Source organism: Lagenorhynchus albirostris, chromosome 8, assembly GCF_949774975.1.
Source record: "Lagenorhynchus albirostris chromosome 8, mLagAlb1.1, whole genome shotgun sequence".
In the NCBI taxonomy this organism is placed as follows: Eukaryota; Metazoa; Chordata; class Mammalia; order Artiodactyla; family Delphinidae; genus Lagenorhynchus; species Lagenorhynchus albirostris.
This window is the reverse complement of record NC_083102.1, coordinates 5,890,326-5,907,600: the sequence shown is the minus strand read 5'-3', so window position 1 is coordinate 5,907,600 and position 17,275 is coordinate 5,890,326. Positions and strand designations below refer to the sequence as shown.

At 49.7% G+C, this 17,275-nt stretch overlaps 1 protein-coding gene across 2 annotated transcripts; it reads right to left on the bottom strand.

Annotated features, from left to right (window-relative positions):
- Nucleotides 1-74: 74 nt before the first annotated feature.
- ABCF2 (ATP binding cassette subfamily F member 2) lies at nucleotides 75-15,628 on the bottom strand. 2 transcript variants are annotated; one of them, XM_060156339.1, is made up of 15 exons: nucleotides 15,477-15,628; nucleotides 14,617-14,818; nucleotides 8,864-9,076; nucleotides 8,199-8,381; nucleotides 7,943-8,114; nucleotides 6,797-6,892; nucleotides 5,729-5,831; nucleotides 4,071-4,166; nucleotides 3,784-3,903; nucleotides 3,606-3,695; nucleotides 3,124-3,234; nucleotides 2,403-2,465; nucleotides 2,068-2,196; nucleotides 1,380-1,583; nucleotides 75-695 (listed from the first exon to the last, which is right to left on the bottom strand). In XM_060156339.1, exons 2-15 carry the CDS (start codon nucleotides 14,774-14,776, stop codon nucleotides 558-560), a joined length of 1,878 nt encoding a protein of 625 aa, XP_060012322.1. In that variant the 5' UTR covers nucleotides 14,777-14,818; nucleotides 15,477-15,628; the 3' UTR covers nucleotides 75-557. The 2 variants fall into 2 exon arrangements, with proteins under 2 accessions (XP_060012322.1, XP_060012323.1); XM_060156340.1 differs by lacking the exon at nucleotides 15,477-15,628 and adding an exon at nucleotides 15,047-15,215.
- Nucleotides 15,629-17,275: the final 1,647 nt, after the last annotated feature.

Here is a 17,275-nt window from a genome sequence, read left to right as displayed (position 1 = left end):
GAAAGTGAATGTTGGCACTGCAGCAAGGAGTGGGAGAAGGGCCTAGAGACCCATGAAGGAAGACAGGGACCATGGCTGCTTCTCTCTTTATTGGACGCTTTGTAGATGTCACACAGGTCTAAAAGTTACACCATTAAATAATTATTTAAAAACCGGCCAGGATTAAGACCCTGGTCCAGAGCTCCAAACCAGAAGCAGAAAGGAACAGGGGAGGTGGGCTGGGAGGTGTTCCTCCAACATCCCCAAACCCAGAAAACGAGGATCCTAAGCTCTTTCACAGGCCAACCCAGGGCACGGGCCCTTGGGTTAACACTCAGATGCCTCTGGCTGCATCACTATCAGGGTCAGAACCAGCAAGGAGCTGGCAGGAACAGCCAGCCGAGTCCAGACATGGACAAAAGTAACTGGAAGGACAGGAGACGGACAGGTACTGTCCAGCTGTAGATAAGATCACAGAGTGCAGCTAAGGCAGGTGGGGGAGGGGCTGGGGAGCAGTATTGCAGCAATGCAGGAGTGTGGCCCCAGGGGCTTGGCCCAGCCGGCCAGCCGGCAAGGGCTCACACGTTGTGGGTCCTCCTGGTGAGCTGGGGCTCCTCGCCCACTAGCTTGGACTTGAGGTGCTCCTTGTAGGCCAGGATGTCTCCAGGCCACTTGGTGATTGTCTGCTTCTCACAGACCCAGATTTCTTGTGCAACCTAGAAAGCAAATCCTAGACTTAATAATCCTGACCAGTATCCTTCCCATCCCTGCCCAGGAGACTGTCCCCAGGGGATTCTGGGAAGAAAACCCCATAACCCCCCCGCGCAGGCCCACAGCCAGCTCAGTTTCGCTACTTAGGTCTGGCCTAACCCAAGGGCACCGTAACCAGCAGGTTTTGGAGCCTTCCAAGCCAGGACCTGCCGTGTCACCCCTAGTTCCAGTTCCCTAGCAGGAACGCTTCACTCTGAGTTTCCTTTTCTCCACCCCATCTTCCTGAAAGCTTCAGCGAAACGACCAGCAGCTTTGTCACTGATGACTAGCAGTAACCCTCTGTCTAACCCAGTCTCCCTAGTATGATACTACTTCTAGGCTGAAGAATCTTGGAACCACAGAAGCAGCACCCTGTTCTCTACCCAACTCCCTTGCCCATTTTGGCCAACAATGCCAAGTAGGCTAACAGCCCCAAATAGCTACTGAAGAATTCAAGTATTTCCACTAAGGCTTTCTAAGTTTCCCAAAGAACCGTAAGATCTGGCCCTGTCCACCTTGTCTATGTCCTGAGCCCACTTTCCAAATACAGTCAACGTGAATTACGTACCCTCCACGTGCCACGACGGTGCTCTACCCAACTGCCTCTGAGATGCCCTCTGCTATGCCTCCCACCCAGCCAGGAGCCTCACCTGCTGAATGAGTCTGAAATCATGGCTGACCAGCATCATACCACCCTCAAAGTCATTGATGGCGTCTGCCAGGGCGTCGATGGTCTCGATATCCAGGTGGTTGGTGGGCTCGTCCAAGAAGAGCATGTGAGGGTTCTGCCACGCCAGCCAGGCCAGACACACTCGGCACTTCTGCCCATCAGACAGGTTCCGGATCGGGCTCACCTGCGTGCAACCGGCCAGTTATAAAAGCTGGTGTCGCCCTCACCACACATCGCAACTCACCTCTCCCCATGGCTCCTCTGTCGTCACTGTTTCACAGAAAGCGGGGCTCAGGAAGACCCAAGGTCACACAGCAAGACGGTGGCATAGCTGCCTGTCTCTCAAGACCCAAAAGGGATACATCTGGAAGCCTGAAGCCCTGTCTTGACACAGAATCTTAATAAAGTGGAGCAATCCAGGGGACCCACAGTTGGGATCTGAATCCAGGAACCTGTGTGCTAGGTTTCAGTTTCCCTTGCCTTTAAGCACTATGGCTCAACCTGATAGTCAGGGGGGCAAGGGCACGTCAAAGACTGGCATGCTATCCTCGCCCCTCCCCCGAGACCTAAGTGCTCCAATGCATAATAACCCAGAGCAGAGGAAAGGCAGACCATCCGGCCATAGCCTCCCAGTTACCTGGGGTTCTTCCCACACCCCCTCCACTGACCTGCTGTTTCCCGGTGAGACCATATCGCCCAATGATCTTCCTCATTTCTTCCTTCTCCTTGATCTCTGGGTAGCATTTCATCATGTACTCCAAAGGCGAGAGGTCTAAGTCCAGCTGCTCTTGTAAATGCTACAGGAAAAAAGGGACCCACCCAGATGTGGCTGGTGTCCCACTTCCAAAGGAAGCCTGCTGGGTTTCCTGCCGAGTACCTCTCTACCTCTACCTAGGGACCTGTTCAAGACTCCAGAGGCTACTAGGAGCTGACCTGGTCACATGCAGCCCCATTCCCACACCCTGGGTAACTCCCCGCTCCCCACTCCCCGCCAGGACTATACCTGATGGTAACGCCCTATCTTGACATGAGAGTGTTTTCGGATCATTCCGTCTGTGGGAAGTAGCTAAAAAAAACAAAAACAAAAAACAAAAACAAAAAAACACAGAGTAGAAAGTGGAAAGATAAGCACACAGAAAAGGAACCCCGGTCAGAAGCAGACATAGGCAGAGAGGGGAACAAACACATGTTCGCACTGAACGAGACTCATACAACTTCCTGAACTGAATCTACGCCACCACCTCACGAACTGCTATTCTGGCTACTCCAAAAATACCTAGGAAGGTACTGAAACAGGTGCTTTCAAGGGAGGCACAGACACACGCCACACCATCTACTGAGTAGCCGCTGGATTACTGTACGGCGCACCGACTGTGTAACAAGGGGCTCGGGTACAGGTCCGACATACATTTTCTACAGCAAGAGCATACTTCTCAACGCACAGGCGTTTCTGTGTTCTAACTGCTCTGAATGAAACCACAGAAAGATGCTGAGAGCATGCATGTGTTCTCCCTCTCACCCACGCTCTCACACACACAGACTCCCCCCGTCAGGTTTCTCTGAAAAAACTGCCCCAAACTTCAGCACTACCCAGTGAGACCACACGCCCCAGAGGACGGCTCGCTCAGGCCCTCTAAGAGCAGTGGCCCCTGCCTCCCCTCCCTCTCCCGCAGACGCACCAGCATCCAATCCTGGAAGTCCCACGCCCCAGCGTGGCACCATACCTCTCCAGTTAGCAGCTTCAGAAGAGTTGACTTCCCTGCTCCATTGGGCCCCACCAGAGCCACTCGTGTGTCGAGATCGATACCAAATTCTAGATTGTTGTAGATGCAAGGCTGAGGTGGGTGTGAGAGAGAAAGGGATACGGGGCTAGGGTGCTGATCAGTCTGACTGGCAGACTCACCCCGCTGAGTCCCCAGTCACCGTTGGAGGAGGTGGGAGTGAGGAGGGCGGCAGCTCTCACGGCAGACCCCAACCCACAGCCTCCACCCACCAACCCAGCTGAGCAGTATTCCTTCCAAGTACTTGCGGGGGGGCTTCTACTCTAAGTCCCTCAATTAGGCGCCCCAGGCTGCCACACCTGAAAATTCCCCAGCACCGCATGGGTTAGCAGGCGTGCTCAGCAAAGAACAGGAGACTCTTCTCAGCAGCTGACACTTACCTTGGAAAATGCACCCCAGCTTCCCAACTACACCCAAGTACTCACCCCATCTTTTGTATACTTGAAGCTGACATTTTGCACCATAATAACGGGGGGAGGGATCTTGCCACATGGTGGGAAATAAAATGACAGTGTCTAGGAAAAAGAGACGGCATTTATCAAGTCAGGCCCTTTCTTATCCACCTCACCTTAGGCCGCCGAATTCCACCCAGTCAGAACCTACCTTGTCACTCACGACCCTCTCTGTCAGTCCTGATGCCATCATTTTCTGTAGCGTCTTCTCCTTGCTCTGGGCCTGCCGGGCCAGCTTGGCACTGCCATGACCAAACCTAGCAATGTAGTTCTGAAAGAGACCACAGAGGGGGCCAGGAGTATGGGCAGGCACCAAACAACTCATCTTAACTGCACAGTAAAAACTGCTGACAACGTCTCCTCCAGCAGCCCCCAATCCCCACACACCCTCACCCAACTGGCCCGGAGAATGCGAACTCGGCTCTACGATCGCCCTACCTTCATGTGTGCAATCTGATCCTGTTCCCAGTGAAACCTCTTCATCTGATTCTCTTCCAGCTCCAGCCGTGTCTTCACATACTGATCATAATTACCCTGCAGGAAAGTGCACCAGGCGAGACGGGCAGCTTTAGCCTCGGTCCTGGGTTCTCACTCAGGGTTCAGGGGGATGTGAGATGGCATCCCATTTGGCCCTGGTTGTAAGACTGTGCAGTAAGGGGACTTCCCTGCTGGCGCAGTGGTTAAGAATCCGCCTGCTAATGCAGGGAACACGGGTTCGAGCCCTGTTCCGGGAAGATCCCACATGTCGCGGAGCAACTAAGCCTGTGCGCCACAACTACTGAGCCTGCGCTCTAGAGCCCACGAGCCACAACTACTGAAGCCCACGCACCACAACTACTGAAGCTCACGCGCCTAAAGCCCGTGCTCTGCAACAAAAGAAGCCTCCGCAATAAGACGTCCGCGCACCGCAACGAAGAGCAGCCCCTGCTCACTCCAACTAGAGAAAGCCCGCGCGTAGCAACGAAGACCCAATGCAGCCAAAAATAAATAAATAACTTTAAAAAAAAAAAAAGGATTGTGCAGTAGGGAAAGAGGAAGTGCATTAAAGAAGCATATCCTAATCTAGAACCTGAGGTCTTCTGAATTGTGTGCCTCTCATTCTTAGCTTAGCCACAGCAGGGCTCCGGATCAAATCCTCAGGTTGGCCATAAAAACACCCACAGCGTTGGCAATAGCCCTGAAAACCACTGTCAAACAGATATCTAGAGGCTCACAGCCTTCCAAGAGCACCTCTTTCTACTCCCCATCCCTAGAGACTGAAGCCCCCAGGCAGACTACAAGAACTTCCTCCAGGTGGGAAGACATCAGACCCATCAGATTTAGGACCTGGCAAACCCTGCACTATGGGCTGCCATGGTTTCTATCTGCAAAAAACTAGACTCAACCTAAACATACATCGAAAAGGGTCTGACAAATGACTTACACGATAGCCACACAATGAAATACTATGCAGTCACTGGAAAAAATGAGCATGATTTATATATACTCATACGGAAAGCAGTCCAAGACAAATTAAAATTTAAACGCAACCTACAGAAGAGAATGATTAAGATTACAAATGTGATAAGTATACGTGAAATTTTCTACAAATGCTACTTGCAAGTACATGTGAAATTTCTGAAAAACTATGTAAGAAACCTATTAATACTCCCATGGTGAGTACAACCATGAATAAAGAGAACTTCTGGTTTTCATTTTTTGATATGTTTTCTGAAACAGAAAAAGTGTAAAGGCAAGGCAGAAAAGTGGGCTGTTGAGATCCTGGCTCCCCTTCTTCATGGAAGAAGAGAAGGAGGGGTACTGTGCTGGCTGCCACTGCAGAAGGCAGAGAGCAGCAAGGCCTGCCTGGGCACCACGAAAAGTCAACCTCTTTGCATAAGGCAAACATACACCATATGCACACGCTGCCAATCCGTGGCCTATGGCCTGAAAGCAATTACTTTGGGACCAAAATAAAACAGGGTGCAGAACTCCCTGTCCACGTCTTTTTATAGCAACAGGTAGAAAAGGACTGCTAAGTCTATTTTGTTTTAAAGGAGAACTTCAGGGAATTGGTAAGCACAAAGGTTACTGTGGAGAAGCTGGGGCCCACTCACCGTATAATACTTCAGTTTCTTGTTGTGCATGTGAATGATGTTGGTACAGACACCATTCAGAAAGTCCTGGGAATGGGAGACGAGGACCAAGATGCGCTTAAAACTGCAAAGCCAGAGAACCAGTCAGGGGGGTGCTCAGAACGGTAGATGGTTCACAACAGGTGGGCTGAATGTCAGGCCCAGAAAACCTTCATCCTCTCCCATCCTTACGCCTAGGCATCCTTTAGATTTATTCTCCAATTCCCAGTTCTTTGCACCTAAGCCACCAGTGCACAATCGACCCGTAAGAACACTTTGATGCCTTTCAAAGTATGGTGAGACAGTCTGAGTTTCCTCAGACTTTTGTTCTAATTTTCCTTTTCTTTTTTCTTGATAGGTAAGAAGTGGATTTATTTAGAGAGAAACATACTCCACAGACAAGAGTGTGGGCCATCTCAGAAGGCGAGAGCAGCCTGTTCTAATTTTCAAAAGAATGGAGTGGAGATGGCAGTAACAGTGATGGTAAAATCAAAAGTGTATGCACACAGACACCCATAAACGCATCTAAAATCACGGGTGGGAAGAACTGGAATAGGCACAGTAAAAATCACCAGCTCGGCTTTTTAAAGAAGGTGCCAAGTCATTGCAGAGACCATGGAAAGCCTTATTCCAGAACTGGGGCAGTATGCCAGGTTATCTGGCTCTCCAGCCATAGGACCACTGCTATATGCGCTATTTTTCTCTTTGTCACTGCATCATGATCTTAGATGGGAATCCCCGTTTATATGACATATATATAAATACAGTTAAGAAAAAATATTGTCTTTAATAAAGACATTGTATTTTAAATAATGGGAAAAACCAAAAACAGTAAAACAAACAAACCAATCCACATATTTCAGACTAAACAAAAAGGCTTGCCCTAAAGATGCTTACCACCTTCTCAATCCGGCCTTCACTCTGGCCCCACTTCAGTCCACTTCTCACTGCTCTAATATCACTGTGGGTCCTGGGCATCCATCTCCCTGGGACTCTGCTCAACTCCCCCTCCAGGACCCGCCCACTTCCACCCCAGCCCCGCCCCCTTACGTCTTTAGCTCTTCTTCCAACCACACACAAGCGTCGAGGTCCAGGTGGTTGGTGGGCTCGTCCAGGAGTAGCATGAAGGGCCGGATGAAGAGGGCTCTGAAGAACAGGAAGGAGACAGAGCCACTTCAGTGTGATGGGTGCTACGCAGGAGGGGACAGCCTGCCTGCTACCTGCAGTTCTGGTCAGGCCTGCACGGAGTCCTGAAATCAACTCTAGGCTCTAGACCTCAGGGGAAAGGTGAGAACTAGGAGAAACCAGAGACGAAGAGTGGGGGTTAAAGGGCAGGAAACAGCTGAAAAGCAGAGGGAAGATGCTGAACTACAAAGTATTCAGGTTAAACCGAACTGGTGGGGTTGCCAGACTCCAGCAAGGAGGACAAAGAATGTTCTTTTCTGAGGTGGCATCTCAAGACAGGAGAAACAAGGGGAGAGCGCTGGGTCCGCACGCGGTCACCACCTCCGCAGCGCTTGTTAGAAAGATTTCTGGACATCCATCTCCAGCATTCTGACTCCAGCACAGACAGAAGAGGGTAGGAAATCTGTAGTTTTAAAAGCTCCCCAGGTGAATGTGAGGCAGCTAATCCTTGCTGGCACGTGAAACCACGGCTCTTACGTTCTAAGGCACACAAGCAGCTTTGCTAAAGCAGTTATCAAGCCTCACCAATGCCCTTGGCAGAGGCTGGTGGGGTAAGCAACCACCTCTTTAACTGGGGACTTTCTGGGGGTTTGGTGGGGGAATGATGATCTACAGATACTCATTTTGGGTCCAGGTTACAAGAGGGTAAGAAGGACAGATATCCTAACAGCTGTCTAACATTTTATCTTTAAACAGCATGAATTAGAAGGACTGAAGCACAAACAACGGTGGTAGAGGAGTCAAGAGGAAAGGAAGAAACAGACCTATTCTACCATTCACCTAGGGCTGGTCCCAGATTCCTAAACCCTGTGCAGGAAGTCCAGCAATGACCACTTCAGTCAGGAAGCGCACTCCTTAGCTCAGGTATAGCACCCCCGCCCCTCCACACTGTCAATATTTGGCACTTACTGACCATCAACCCTGTTCTAAACAGTTCCACTGGTTTAGAACCCTGTTCTAAACGCTGAGAGAGATGGGGTGCTACAGAGGGTCGAGGAGGGAGAGACTCACCTGGCGAGGGCAACCCTCATCCTCCAGCCCCCACTGAAGTCTTTTAGCTTCTTGCGTTGCATGGCAGGTGTGAAACCCAGTCCGTGCAAGATCCGTGAGGCTCTCATCTCCGCCTTGTCAGCGTCCAGCTCCTCCAGTCGCTCATAGAGCTCTAAGAGCTTCTCACACTCCGCTGCGGACAGTGCAAGGCCCGTGAGGCTCCTGGGCCTTTCCCGGGAGGAAGCCCACCCCCGGGGCCCTGGGTCTGGAGCCCTACCATCCTCGTGAGCCAGCCGTTCAGCCTCCCTCTCCAGCATGGCCCGCTCTGTGTCGACTTCCATCACGCACTGCAGGGGCGTCTTGTCACTAGGGGGCATCTCCCGAGTCAGATGGTAGATGTCGATGTGCTCAGGGATGGGCACTTCGCGTTTCCCAATAGCAGACAGCAGCATGGACTTCCCTGGGAGGGGCAGGCAAAGCACAGGAAGAGAAGTGGACGCTCAGCACAGTTCTGCCTGTCATTCTCCTACTTCAGCCCCTCCACTCCAGCCAAACCACGACCTCATCATTGTTTGCGTACTTTCCTTCCTTTCATTCATTCAAATCCTATGACTCCCCCATCCCGGCCCGCATCCTTGGGACACCTTTCCTCCAGTCCTTGTCCCAGCCCTCCTCTGTGAAGTCTGTTCATCTACAGCCGCCTCACGCACCGCTACTCCCACCCCTCCCACCCACTTCTCCGGCACCTACTGTCTACAACTACTCACGTGGTGCTTATCACATGACTGCTCTGTATTGCTAGTTCCTCTTCCCTGGGCATACCTGGTCTCCCACCCATACTATAAACTCCTTGCTTTGTAATAGCTGTGCTAAGTAAATACTTGCTGAGTGACATATGAGCCAAGGAGAGATACCTCCCGCCTCACTTTCCAAGGGCCTCACCAATTCCATTTAAGCCAATGAGGCCGTAACGACGGCCTGAGTTTAACTCCAGTTTGGTGTCACTGAGCAGCTCTTGGCCATGGAAGGTGAGGGAGAGGTTGATGACGTGGGCATCGGTGCTGTTGGGGTGGGAGGCGAGCACGCCCGTGACAGCTCGAGCAGCAGCTTTCCTCATCTCAAAGTCCTCCAGCTCCTTGGTCAGCAAGTCCACTTCTGGGGACAGAAACAAAGCAGTTTGGGAAGAGGGCTGTAAGACAGACTGAGCTCTTACACAGAAAGGCATGTCTTAGAGCATCTGGATGGCTCAGTCAGTAGAGCATCAGACTTTTAATCTGAGGGTCCAGGGTTCAGGCCACTGTCTGGGCATTTGTGGCTTTTGCCCTTCCTTAAGTTACCAAATATTACCATACAAAGATCCAAAGGCTGAAAAAGGTATGCCCTGAAGGACCTGGGCTCAAGATCAGGTTGAGATGACTCAGATTTTTCACAAGCTTTAAACAGGGTGTACACTGCATACAGATCTGCCCTGGTATCCTGCTTCCACGGACATTTTTTACTTCGTAACTTGTCCTTTTAATTCTAACTTTCCTTGTTCTAAGATGATATAATGCATGGTAGGAATGGCTAGAACTCCAAACTGTCCTCCATGAGTATGTGTTAAAGAATTAGTCCCAATGCCCAAAATAAAGCAGATGCTATAGAGGTGCAATGCTCCTACTCCACGACCTAGAGCTTCCAGATGGTGCTTCCAAGACGCTATGCTGCCCAAAAGGGACCAGTATGAGAAAATGCACAGAGGGATCAATGGTAGGCAGAGCCAAGGCTGGGAAAACCAGAAGTTCCAAGTCTGGAGGGTTTCAGAGACACAAACTGACCATGAGACAAGAGACTAGCTGTTCTGCCTTTGTAGCTTTGCAGGCATGACTACATTTTCAGGCTGGGAAGAACTATTAATATATGGCTAACGTTAACTGGCTAATAGCTGTTGAGTTTACTCTGTGCCTGGGACTGTACTACATTATCATTCCCCATCTAATTTAATCCCCATAACCCTTATAGGATAACACTTAGGACCCTCCTTTTATAGATGAAGAGGTTAAATAATATAGCCAAGGTCAAAAAGGCTAGTGACCCAGAGTTTGAACCAGGCTTTGTCTGACCCCAAAGCCATGACCTTAACTATCTCACTATACTACCTCTCCATAAAAGACAAGCGCCCACAAAGTATTATTGCAAGTGGGACAGAAATGGGGGTACAGGGAGTCTTGGTAAGCTTCTTCCAAAAGAGAGTAAGGTGATCTATTAACCTTTTCAGGAAGGAGTCAAAAACTACATGAGGATCCGCTACCGTGACAATCTTCTAATTTTATAGTCTTTGTTACCCTTATCCGTTTTCCCATGGTAACCTTACAGTAGAACACCTGAAATGAGAAAGCCCACGTGCTTGTCCTTAGCAAGAGTAAAGATGGAGTAGAAGGGGGAAGAGAGCTCGGTGCCGTCCTCAGACAGGCAGGCGTGGGGAGAGCAACTTCAAGAGTGTGATGGTTAGTCTTAGGTCACTCTCCGAAGACCCCATCCTGTCGGGAGGTACCACTGCTGGTGCTATACCCACCCTGCTGCTGAACCTGCTCTGCCTGCAAGGAGTCAGAACCGAGGGCAGGGACTGTCCTGCCAGAAAGCGGGCAGTCACTCTATGTCTACCTCAGCTTCCAGTACAGTGTGTTATACGTAACTGCTTGATGAATGCAGGCCTACCTCATTTTATTGCACTTCGCTTTACTGTGCTTCACAGATATTGCAATTTTTACAAACTGCAGGTCTGTGGAAACCCTACGTCAAGCAAGTCTATCGGCACCATTTTTCCAACAGCATCTGCTCACATCCTGTCTGTGTCACGATTTCAAACTTTTTCATTATTATTATATCTGTTACAGTGATCTGTGATCTTTGATATTACTACTACGACTCACTGAAGGCTTAGATGATGGCCAACATTTTTTTAGCAATAAGGTATTTTTAAATTAAGGTACGTACATTGTTTAGTTTTATTTATTTATTTATTTGGCCGCACCACATGGCTTGCAGGATCTTAGTTCCCCAACCAGAGACTGAACCTGGGCTCTCAGCAGTGAACGCGCAGAGTCCTAACCACTGGACCATCAGGGAATTCCATAGTGTTTTTTTTTCGTTTGGTTTTTTGTTTTTTATTTTTTTGGCCATGCCGTACAGCATGTGGGATCTTAGTTCCCCAACCAGGGATCAAACCCGTGCTCCTTGCAGTGGAAGCGCGGAGTCTTAACCACTGGACCGCCAGGGAAGTCCCCATACATTGTTTTTTTTTAGACATAATGCTATTGCATACTTACTAAGCTACAGTATAGCGTAAACATAACTTTTATATGCATTGGAAAACCCCCAAATTCATGTGACTCACTTTACTGATACCACAATATTGATATTTACTTTATTATGGTGGTCTGGAACTGAACCCACAATATCTCCAAGGTATGCCTGTACTTTTCAAATGGAGGACAAATTTTTTGTTTTGACTGATGAGAAGAATTTAAAAAGTCTCTTTCCTACACAGTTGAGTTACCAGGCTTCCCACAGCCCTGCTTTGTGCCAATCCTTGTTCTATGTTCTAGATGTTGAGAAGAAGATGTACAGGGAGAAGTTGATGCTCTAGATCAGGAGTTCGTAAACTTTTTCTTAAAGGGCCAGGTGGTAAATATTTTAGGGTTTACAGCCCAAGTGGCAAAAATCAAAACTATTATGTAGGTATACACATTACCATTTGAAACGTAACCACTTAAAAAATGTAAACCATTCTTAGCCTGGGAGGGGGGGGTGGCTTAAAAAGAGGCTGGCCAGATTTGGCCAACTGCCTGTTTCTGTAAATAAAGTTTTATTGGGACATAGCTACACACATCATTTACATATTGTCTGCTGGCTGCTTTCCACTACAATGGCGAAGTTGAACAGCTGTATCAGAGACCATATGGACCACAAAGTTACAAATATTTACTATCTGGATCTTTACAGAAAAAGTTTGCCAGTCCTTGGTCTATATCTCTATCTGCTCGGGCAAGAAGATCAAAATTAAGGGAAAGCTATACAGCCAACCCTCTACATCCACAGTTCTGCATCCACAAATTCAACCAACTGAAGATTAAAAAAAAGAGTTCCAGAAAGTTCCAAAATTTGCCACACAATGGCCATTATATCATAGCATTTACAACGTATTAGGTATTACAAGTAATCTAGAGATGTGCTAGGTTATATGCAGATACTACATACACCATTCTCTGTAAGGGACTTGAGTTTCTGTGGATTTTGGTATTCACAGGGGTCCTGGTACCAATCACCAGCAGATACCGAGGCACTACTGTATACCATTTTCTCTTGATCTCTTCCACTTTACAGCATCTATGACCTAAGTCATCTCCTGAGCTTTAAAAGTAAGACTTAGATGGGGCTTCCCTGGTGGCGCAGTGGTTGAGAGTCCGCCTGCCGATGCAGGGACACGGGTTAGTGCCCCGGTCCGGGAAGATCCCACATGCCGCAGAGCGGCTGGGCCCGTGACCCATGGCCACTGGGCCTGTGCGTCCGGAGCCTGTGCTCCGGGGCGGGAGAGGCCACAACAGTGAGAGGCCCGCGTACCACAGAAAAAAAAAGTAAGACTTAGACCTCACTGTCCTAGCCTACAGCATCCCACAAAACAGACTCAAAAAGTAAGTGAATAGCACTGAATAAATGCAGAAGGGATTCTGGAATAAACTTCATCAGAGAGAATACTGCAGACTTCACAAGCAGCCCCTTTCTTTCATTCCCCAAACAAGGGGACCAGCTGAACTCCAGTACCTGTCTTGAAGAGTCTCACTTTCTAAAGAAGGTTGAACTGTCTGCCAGAAGTCGCTTTCTTTGATATTTATCTTAATCTTTCCGTACCTCACTACCTAAAGAAGGCCATGTGGCAATGGTAACAGGTAAAGGCTGGAGAACAGTGACCTGCAGCATTAAGTAATTCCAAACTCAGAGAAGAGAGAGGACCCAGTCTTGGGAGAGGGAACAGATGACCCATTAATTATGAAAGCAGAAATGACGCTGGGTCCCTGGTAATAAGAAATGTTTTGAGAGAGCTGGAAAGAAAACCAGATTTCATATTTCAGAAGAGTAGCTCCCTGAGAAAGCAGGGTGAAAACCAAAGCTCCCTTATTACTGAGATAGGGATACTATAGCTGGGTTCCCCCTGAGAAATTCTGGTTTCCTAAGGAGAAAGGTGAAGAAGAAATTTGTAATGGGAACAGTGGACAATAGTCTCAGAGTGGGATTCAGTTTTCTATTTTTCCAATTCATCCAGAAAGTACCTACAGAGCTGATGATAGATACTTCTTGACCATTGTTCCTGAGGACCTAGGGGGAACCCTGTCTACTTTACAGATCACAATTCAGCCTGCTCGTTCACTCCTATCATTCTTAACTTCCCATCCCTCCACCACTCTGGCCAGGAAGAAAACTTCCCCATGGCCTGACTTTACTGCACTAGCTTTCTGTCATAATTCTTATTTTGGAGACAATTCCTACCATTCAACTCTCTGCTCTCAATCATTTTTAACTCTCCCTTTTCTGAATTCCTATCTGTCTGTTGTAACTTGCATTAGTAATTCTCCTCTCCTCTTCAAACATCTACCTAGTATCTCTATCTGCAAGGCTGATCAGGCAAAAAAGATATATTACACAAGACATGGTCTCTGCACTCAAAGATCAAGCAATTTAGACGAAGAAACAGAAGGCACAACATAAAAAGGTAACACTGGGACTTCCCTGGCGGTCCAGTGGTTGGGACTCCACGCTTCCACCGCAGGGGGTGTGGGTTCCATCCCCTGGTTGGGGAACTAGGATCCTACATACCATGCAGCTCGGCCAAAAAAAAAAAAAAAAAAGGAACACTATAGATAGTACAGGGGTATAGTGAATGGCAATATTATTGAGGTCAGGTTTGGTTGGGAAAGATGTTACCATCCTGAGCTGGGCCCTGAGAGAAATGTCAAATGTAGCTAGTACAAAAGTTGTGGTATTAGAACCTCAGTGTGTAAATGGACAAATGTGGTGACTATTCAAGGGACAACAATAGTCGATGGAGACGACCTGTTTAGAGTGTCTTCAGGGGGGCAAGGAGGAAGGCTGGGATAGACTGCCAAGGGCCTGGGATATTCTTTATAACACACTGCCCTGTTTCCCCATCTAGACTGCAAGATATCAGACAGCAAGGCGCTCTTATAGTGCCTGAGTTTCCAGCACAGTGTCTAACACTTGAGAAGTGCTCGCAACAGAAAGGCATCTCTCTCCCAGAAAAAACCCATAAAACAACTCATGTGTTTCCGTCTTGTTGGTACAGCCACTACCGCTGGGAGGACAAGGGTATTATGTGGTGAGGAGCCTGACACACTGACCTTCATGTGTAGAAATGGAAATTAAGAAAGGGGCAGGGAACTGACCTTCTTCTCCAAGTCTAGAAGACAGAGCAGCAAGGCAGCACCACCACTCCCATATTTGCTTGCCACTGAGTATGTGAGAACTCTGTGTGCAGTTTCCTTGATCAAGCGCCAACTCTACTGGTTTGGTTCATCATGAAAAGTTTCATGGCCCCAGATATACTCTCCAGCGCCCCCAGCATCCGGACTGTGACTCCAGCCGGGGCGTCCTTTACGTCCGAGCAACCATCCCAGGGACCCACCTCTCCCTCAAATCACCTGTGGTCTCTTGGCCATTGGCCTCCTCATTTTTCTCCTCTGCCACCTGTGGCTCTGTGACAGCATCTCCGTTTTCTTCATGGCCTTTTCTGGGCCGCTGTCGTGCTTTGGCAGCTTCCTTCTTTTTGGCCGCCTTCTTCTTGGCCAGGTCGGAAGGCATGGTGATGAACCACAAGGGCACGTTACTGTTCTTTCAGGAAGCCTGAAGGAAGGCAAACACCCCCAGGTTCTAAACTTCCGCAGAATGCCTGGGGCTGGCTCCATCCCTCTCAGGAACTGCCTAGCGAGCCTGTGATCCCAGCTCCGTCCCAGACTAGTCGCTCCCAACTCTGTCAGGATCTCTCAAGCCAATTCTGATCCTCGGCGGCTCTTCTAATCTCAACAGCTCTTCCCTCGGGCTTTGTCCACCAATCCCCACGGACTGCCTCACTCTGGAAATGCTCCTCCTTTCGGGGCCTCCAGTTAGGGCCCGGGTTCGGCCCCTCGGCACAGGTCCCGGTCTCCAGTTTCCCCACAACTTGGCGCTCCGCGCTCCAGCCGGCCGCCTCACTTTCCCGGGCTTCCTCCTCCTGTTTCCCTCCGGCCTCCTCCCCATCGTCCCCCTCCACACCAGCTGGCCGCCGGGTCCAGCTTCTTCCCGGGGAGCCCTCGTGCCCCCCCGCCCCGTGAGTCTCCTCGGGGTCTCCTCACTCGCCAACCCGCGAACCTCCCCAGCCCCCGCCCGTCACCGTCTCTCCCTTGGCCCCTTCTTCTCCCGCGCAGCCGCCTCCATCCCAGCCCGGTCCTTCCTCCCTCTTCTCGTCCCCCCTCCCCCTCACCGGCCAGCACCCTCCCCCCCAGCGCCCCTTCCCCCAACTCACTGGGCCTCGCCGCTCGGCCTCTGTCGCAACAGAGCAGCTCCTTGAGCTCCTCCGCGTGCGGCCGGCTCACTACCCAATCACGGCCTCGCGCGGCTCTCGTCGCGCCGCCGCGTAGACTCCTGGGAAGTGTCGTCCTCCAGCCGTGGCTGCCGAGCCTGAGACCCTCCTCGAGAACTACCGCGGATTCCAGGGGCCTCGCGGGCCGGCGCGACGTCATCAGGATGCGCGAGGCTGGGGAGATTGGAGTCCAAGAACCTTCTGCCAGCGGCTTGCTGCGGGAACTGGAAACTGCAAATCCCAGCTGGCTCCTCGGATAAGCGGCTGGACCTCCCAGGCTACCCTACCCCGGGAATAGCTGAGGAATTATGCGGAGATACGGGGTTTATAGGGCCGCCCAACCAGCTCAGACAACAGGGCGAGCGACTACACTTCCCGGCAGGCATCAGGCAGGTATGGGTCGAAACAATGGGGGAACGAAGAGGAGGGAGGAGGAAGCGTGAGCCGGCTGGTGAGAGGGACGGGAAGACGCTCATCACTACGAAGATGATGCGAAGAACAGAATTCCTTCATGAAAGAAAGGTGTCCTCGTTCCATGAAACTGAGGTTTTAGAGGCTGGTCCAGTGTTAACCAAACTTTAGAAGGTGCGGAACGTTGTTCCTGAACCGTGGCTGCTCAGCCTACCCACTCTAGAATTGTTAGGTTTCCATCCAAGCCATGTAAGTTTGATGGGAAGAGCCCTGAAGTAAAAAACAAGACCTCTTTTCTGAATTTAGCTTTATCGTCATTTACCAACGCGATCTTGCCCGTTACTTTTCCTTGCCCGTTAACTTTTCACTTTAAAATCCATCACAGACTTCTCATAGCCTACAGTGCAAATACCAAATGTGTAGTCTCAAATACCTCTCCAGGCTTCTGACCAGGCTTCTGACCAGCAGTGCCTCCAGCAGTGAGACGGCTGGAGGGAAGCAAAGGAAGCTGTTACTCCCTCTGAGCACATCCTCCAAAAGTAGCCCCCCCGACCCTTTACAAAAGTGAGCCCAGGGACTTCCCTGGTGGTCCAGTGGGTAAGACTCTGCTCTCCAAATGCAGGGGGCCCAGGTTCGCCTTCTGGTCGGGGAACTAGATCCCATACGCATGCGCAACTAAGACCCTGCGCACCCTAAATAAATAAATTAAAAAAAAAATTTTTTTTAAAGTGAGCTCGCTCCATGCCCCTCCCCCCACATAGACCTAGTTTTCCTCCTCAAAGTTGATGCTCCGGTAGACCCTACTTACTTGCATTTCAGAAATAAGGCATGCCATTTTACACCACACGCCTTTGAGCATGCCTTTTCCTAGAATACCCTCCATGAATTAAGTGCCTACTCTGTCCGACTCAGAGCTAGATGCTAGAGTTTCAGTGGTGGTAAGTCATTCCCGGCCCTCACGGAGCTTACAATTAAGAATGCCAAAAAATTGTCGCTCACCATCTGGTTCTAGAATAATGAAGTCACTAGCCACTGCAGTCACTGACCTTCCACACACCCTGAAAGGAGTTCAGGGCCGAGATCAGGAATGAGGCACTCTGTGCTCTGGGAAAAACTGGCAGAACAGGCCTTCAGATATTTTCTGGAGAAGATTTTATGAGCCCAATTTCTTGCAACTCCTCATATCTAGAAAAACACTAAAATCATTAACGGAGGCGTTTGCTCCTTGTGACTAGCAGTAACCTGCCAAAATGTGTGCTTGATTACAAATAGCCCCCCTTCAGTAAAATCATATATATACTGACGTCCTCCACCTCTTCAGAGCAGTTTCT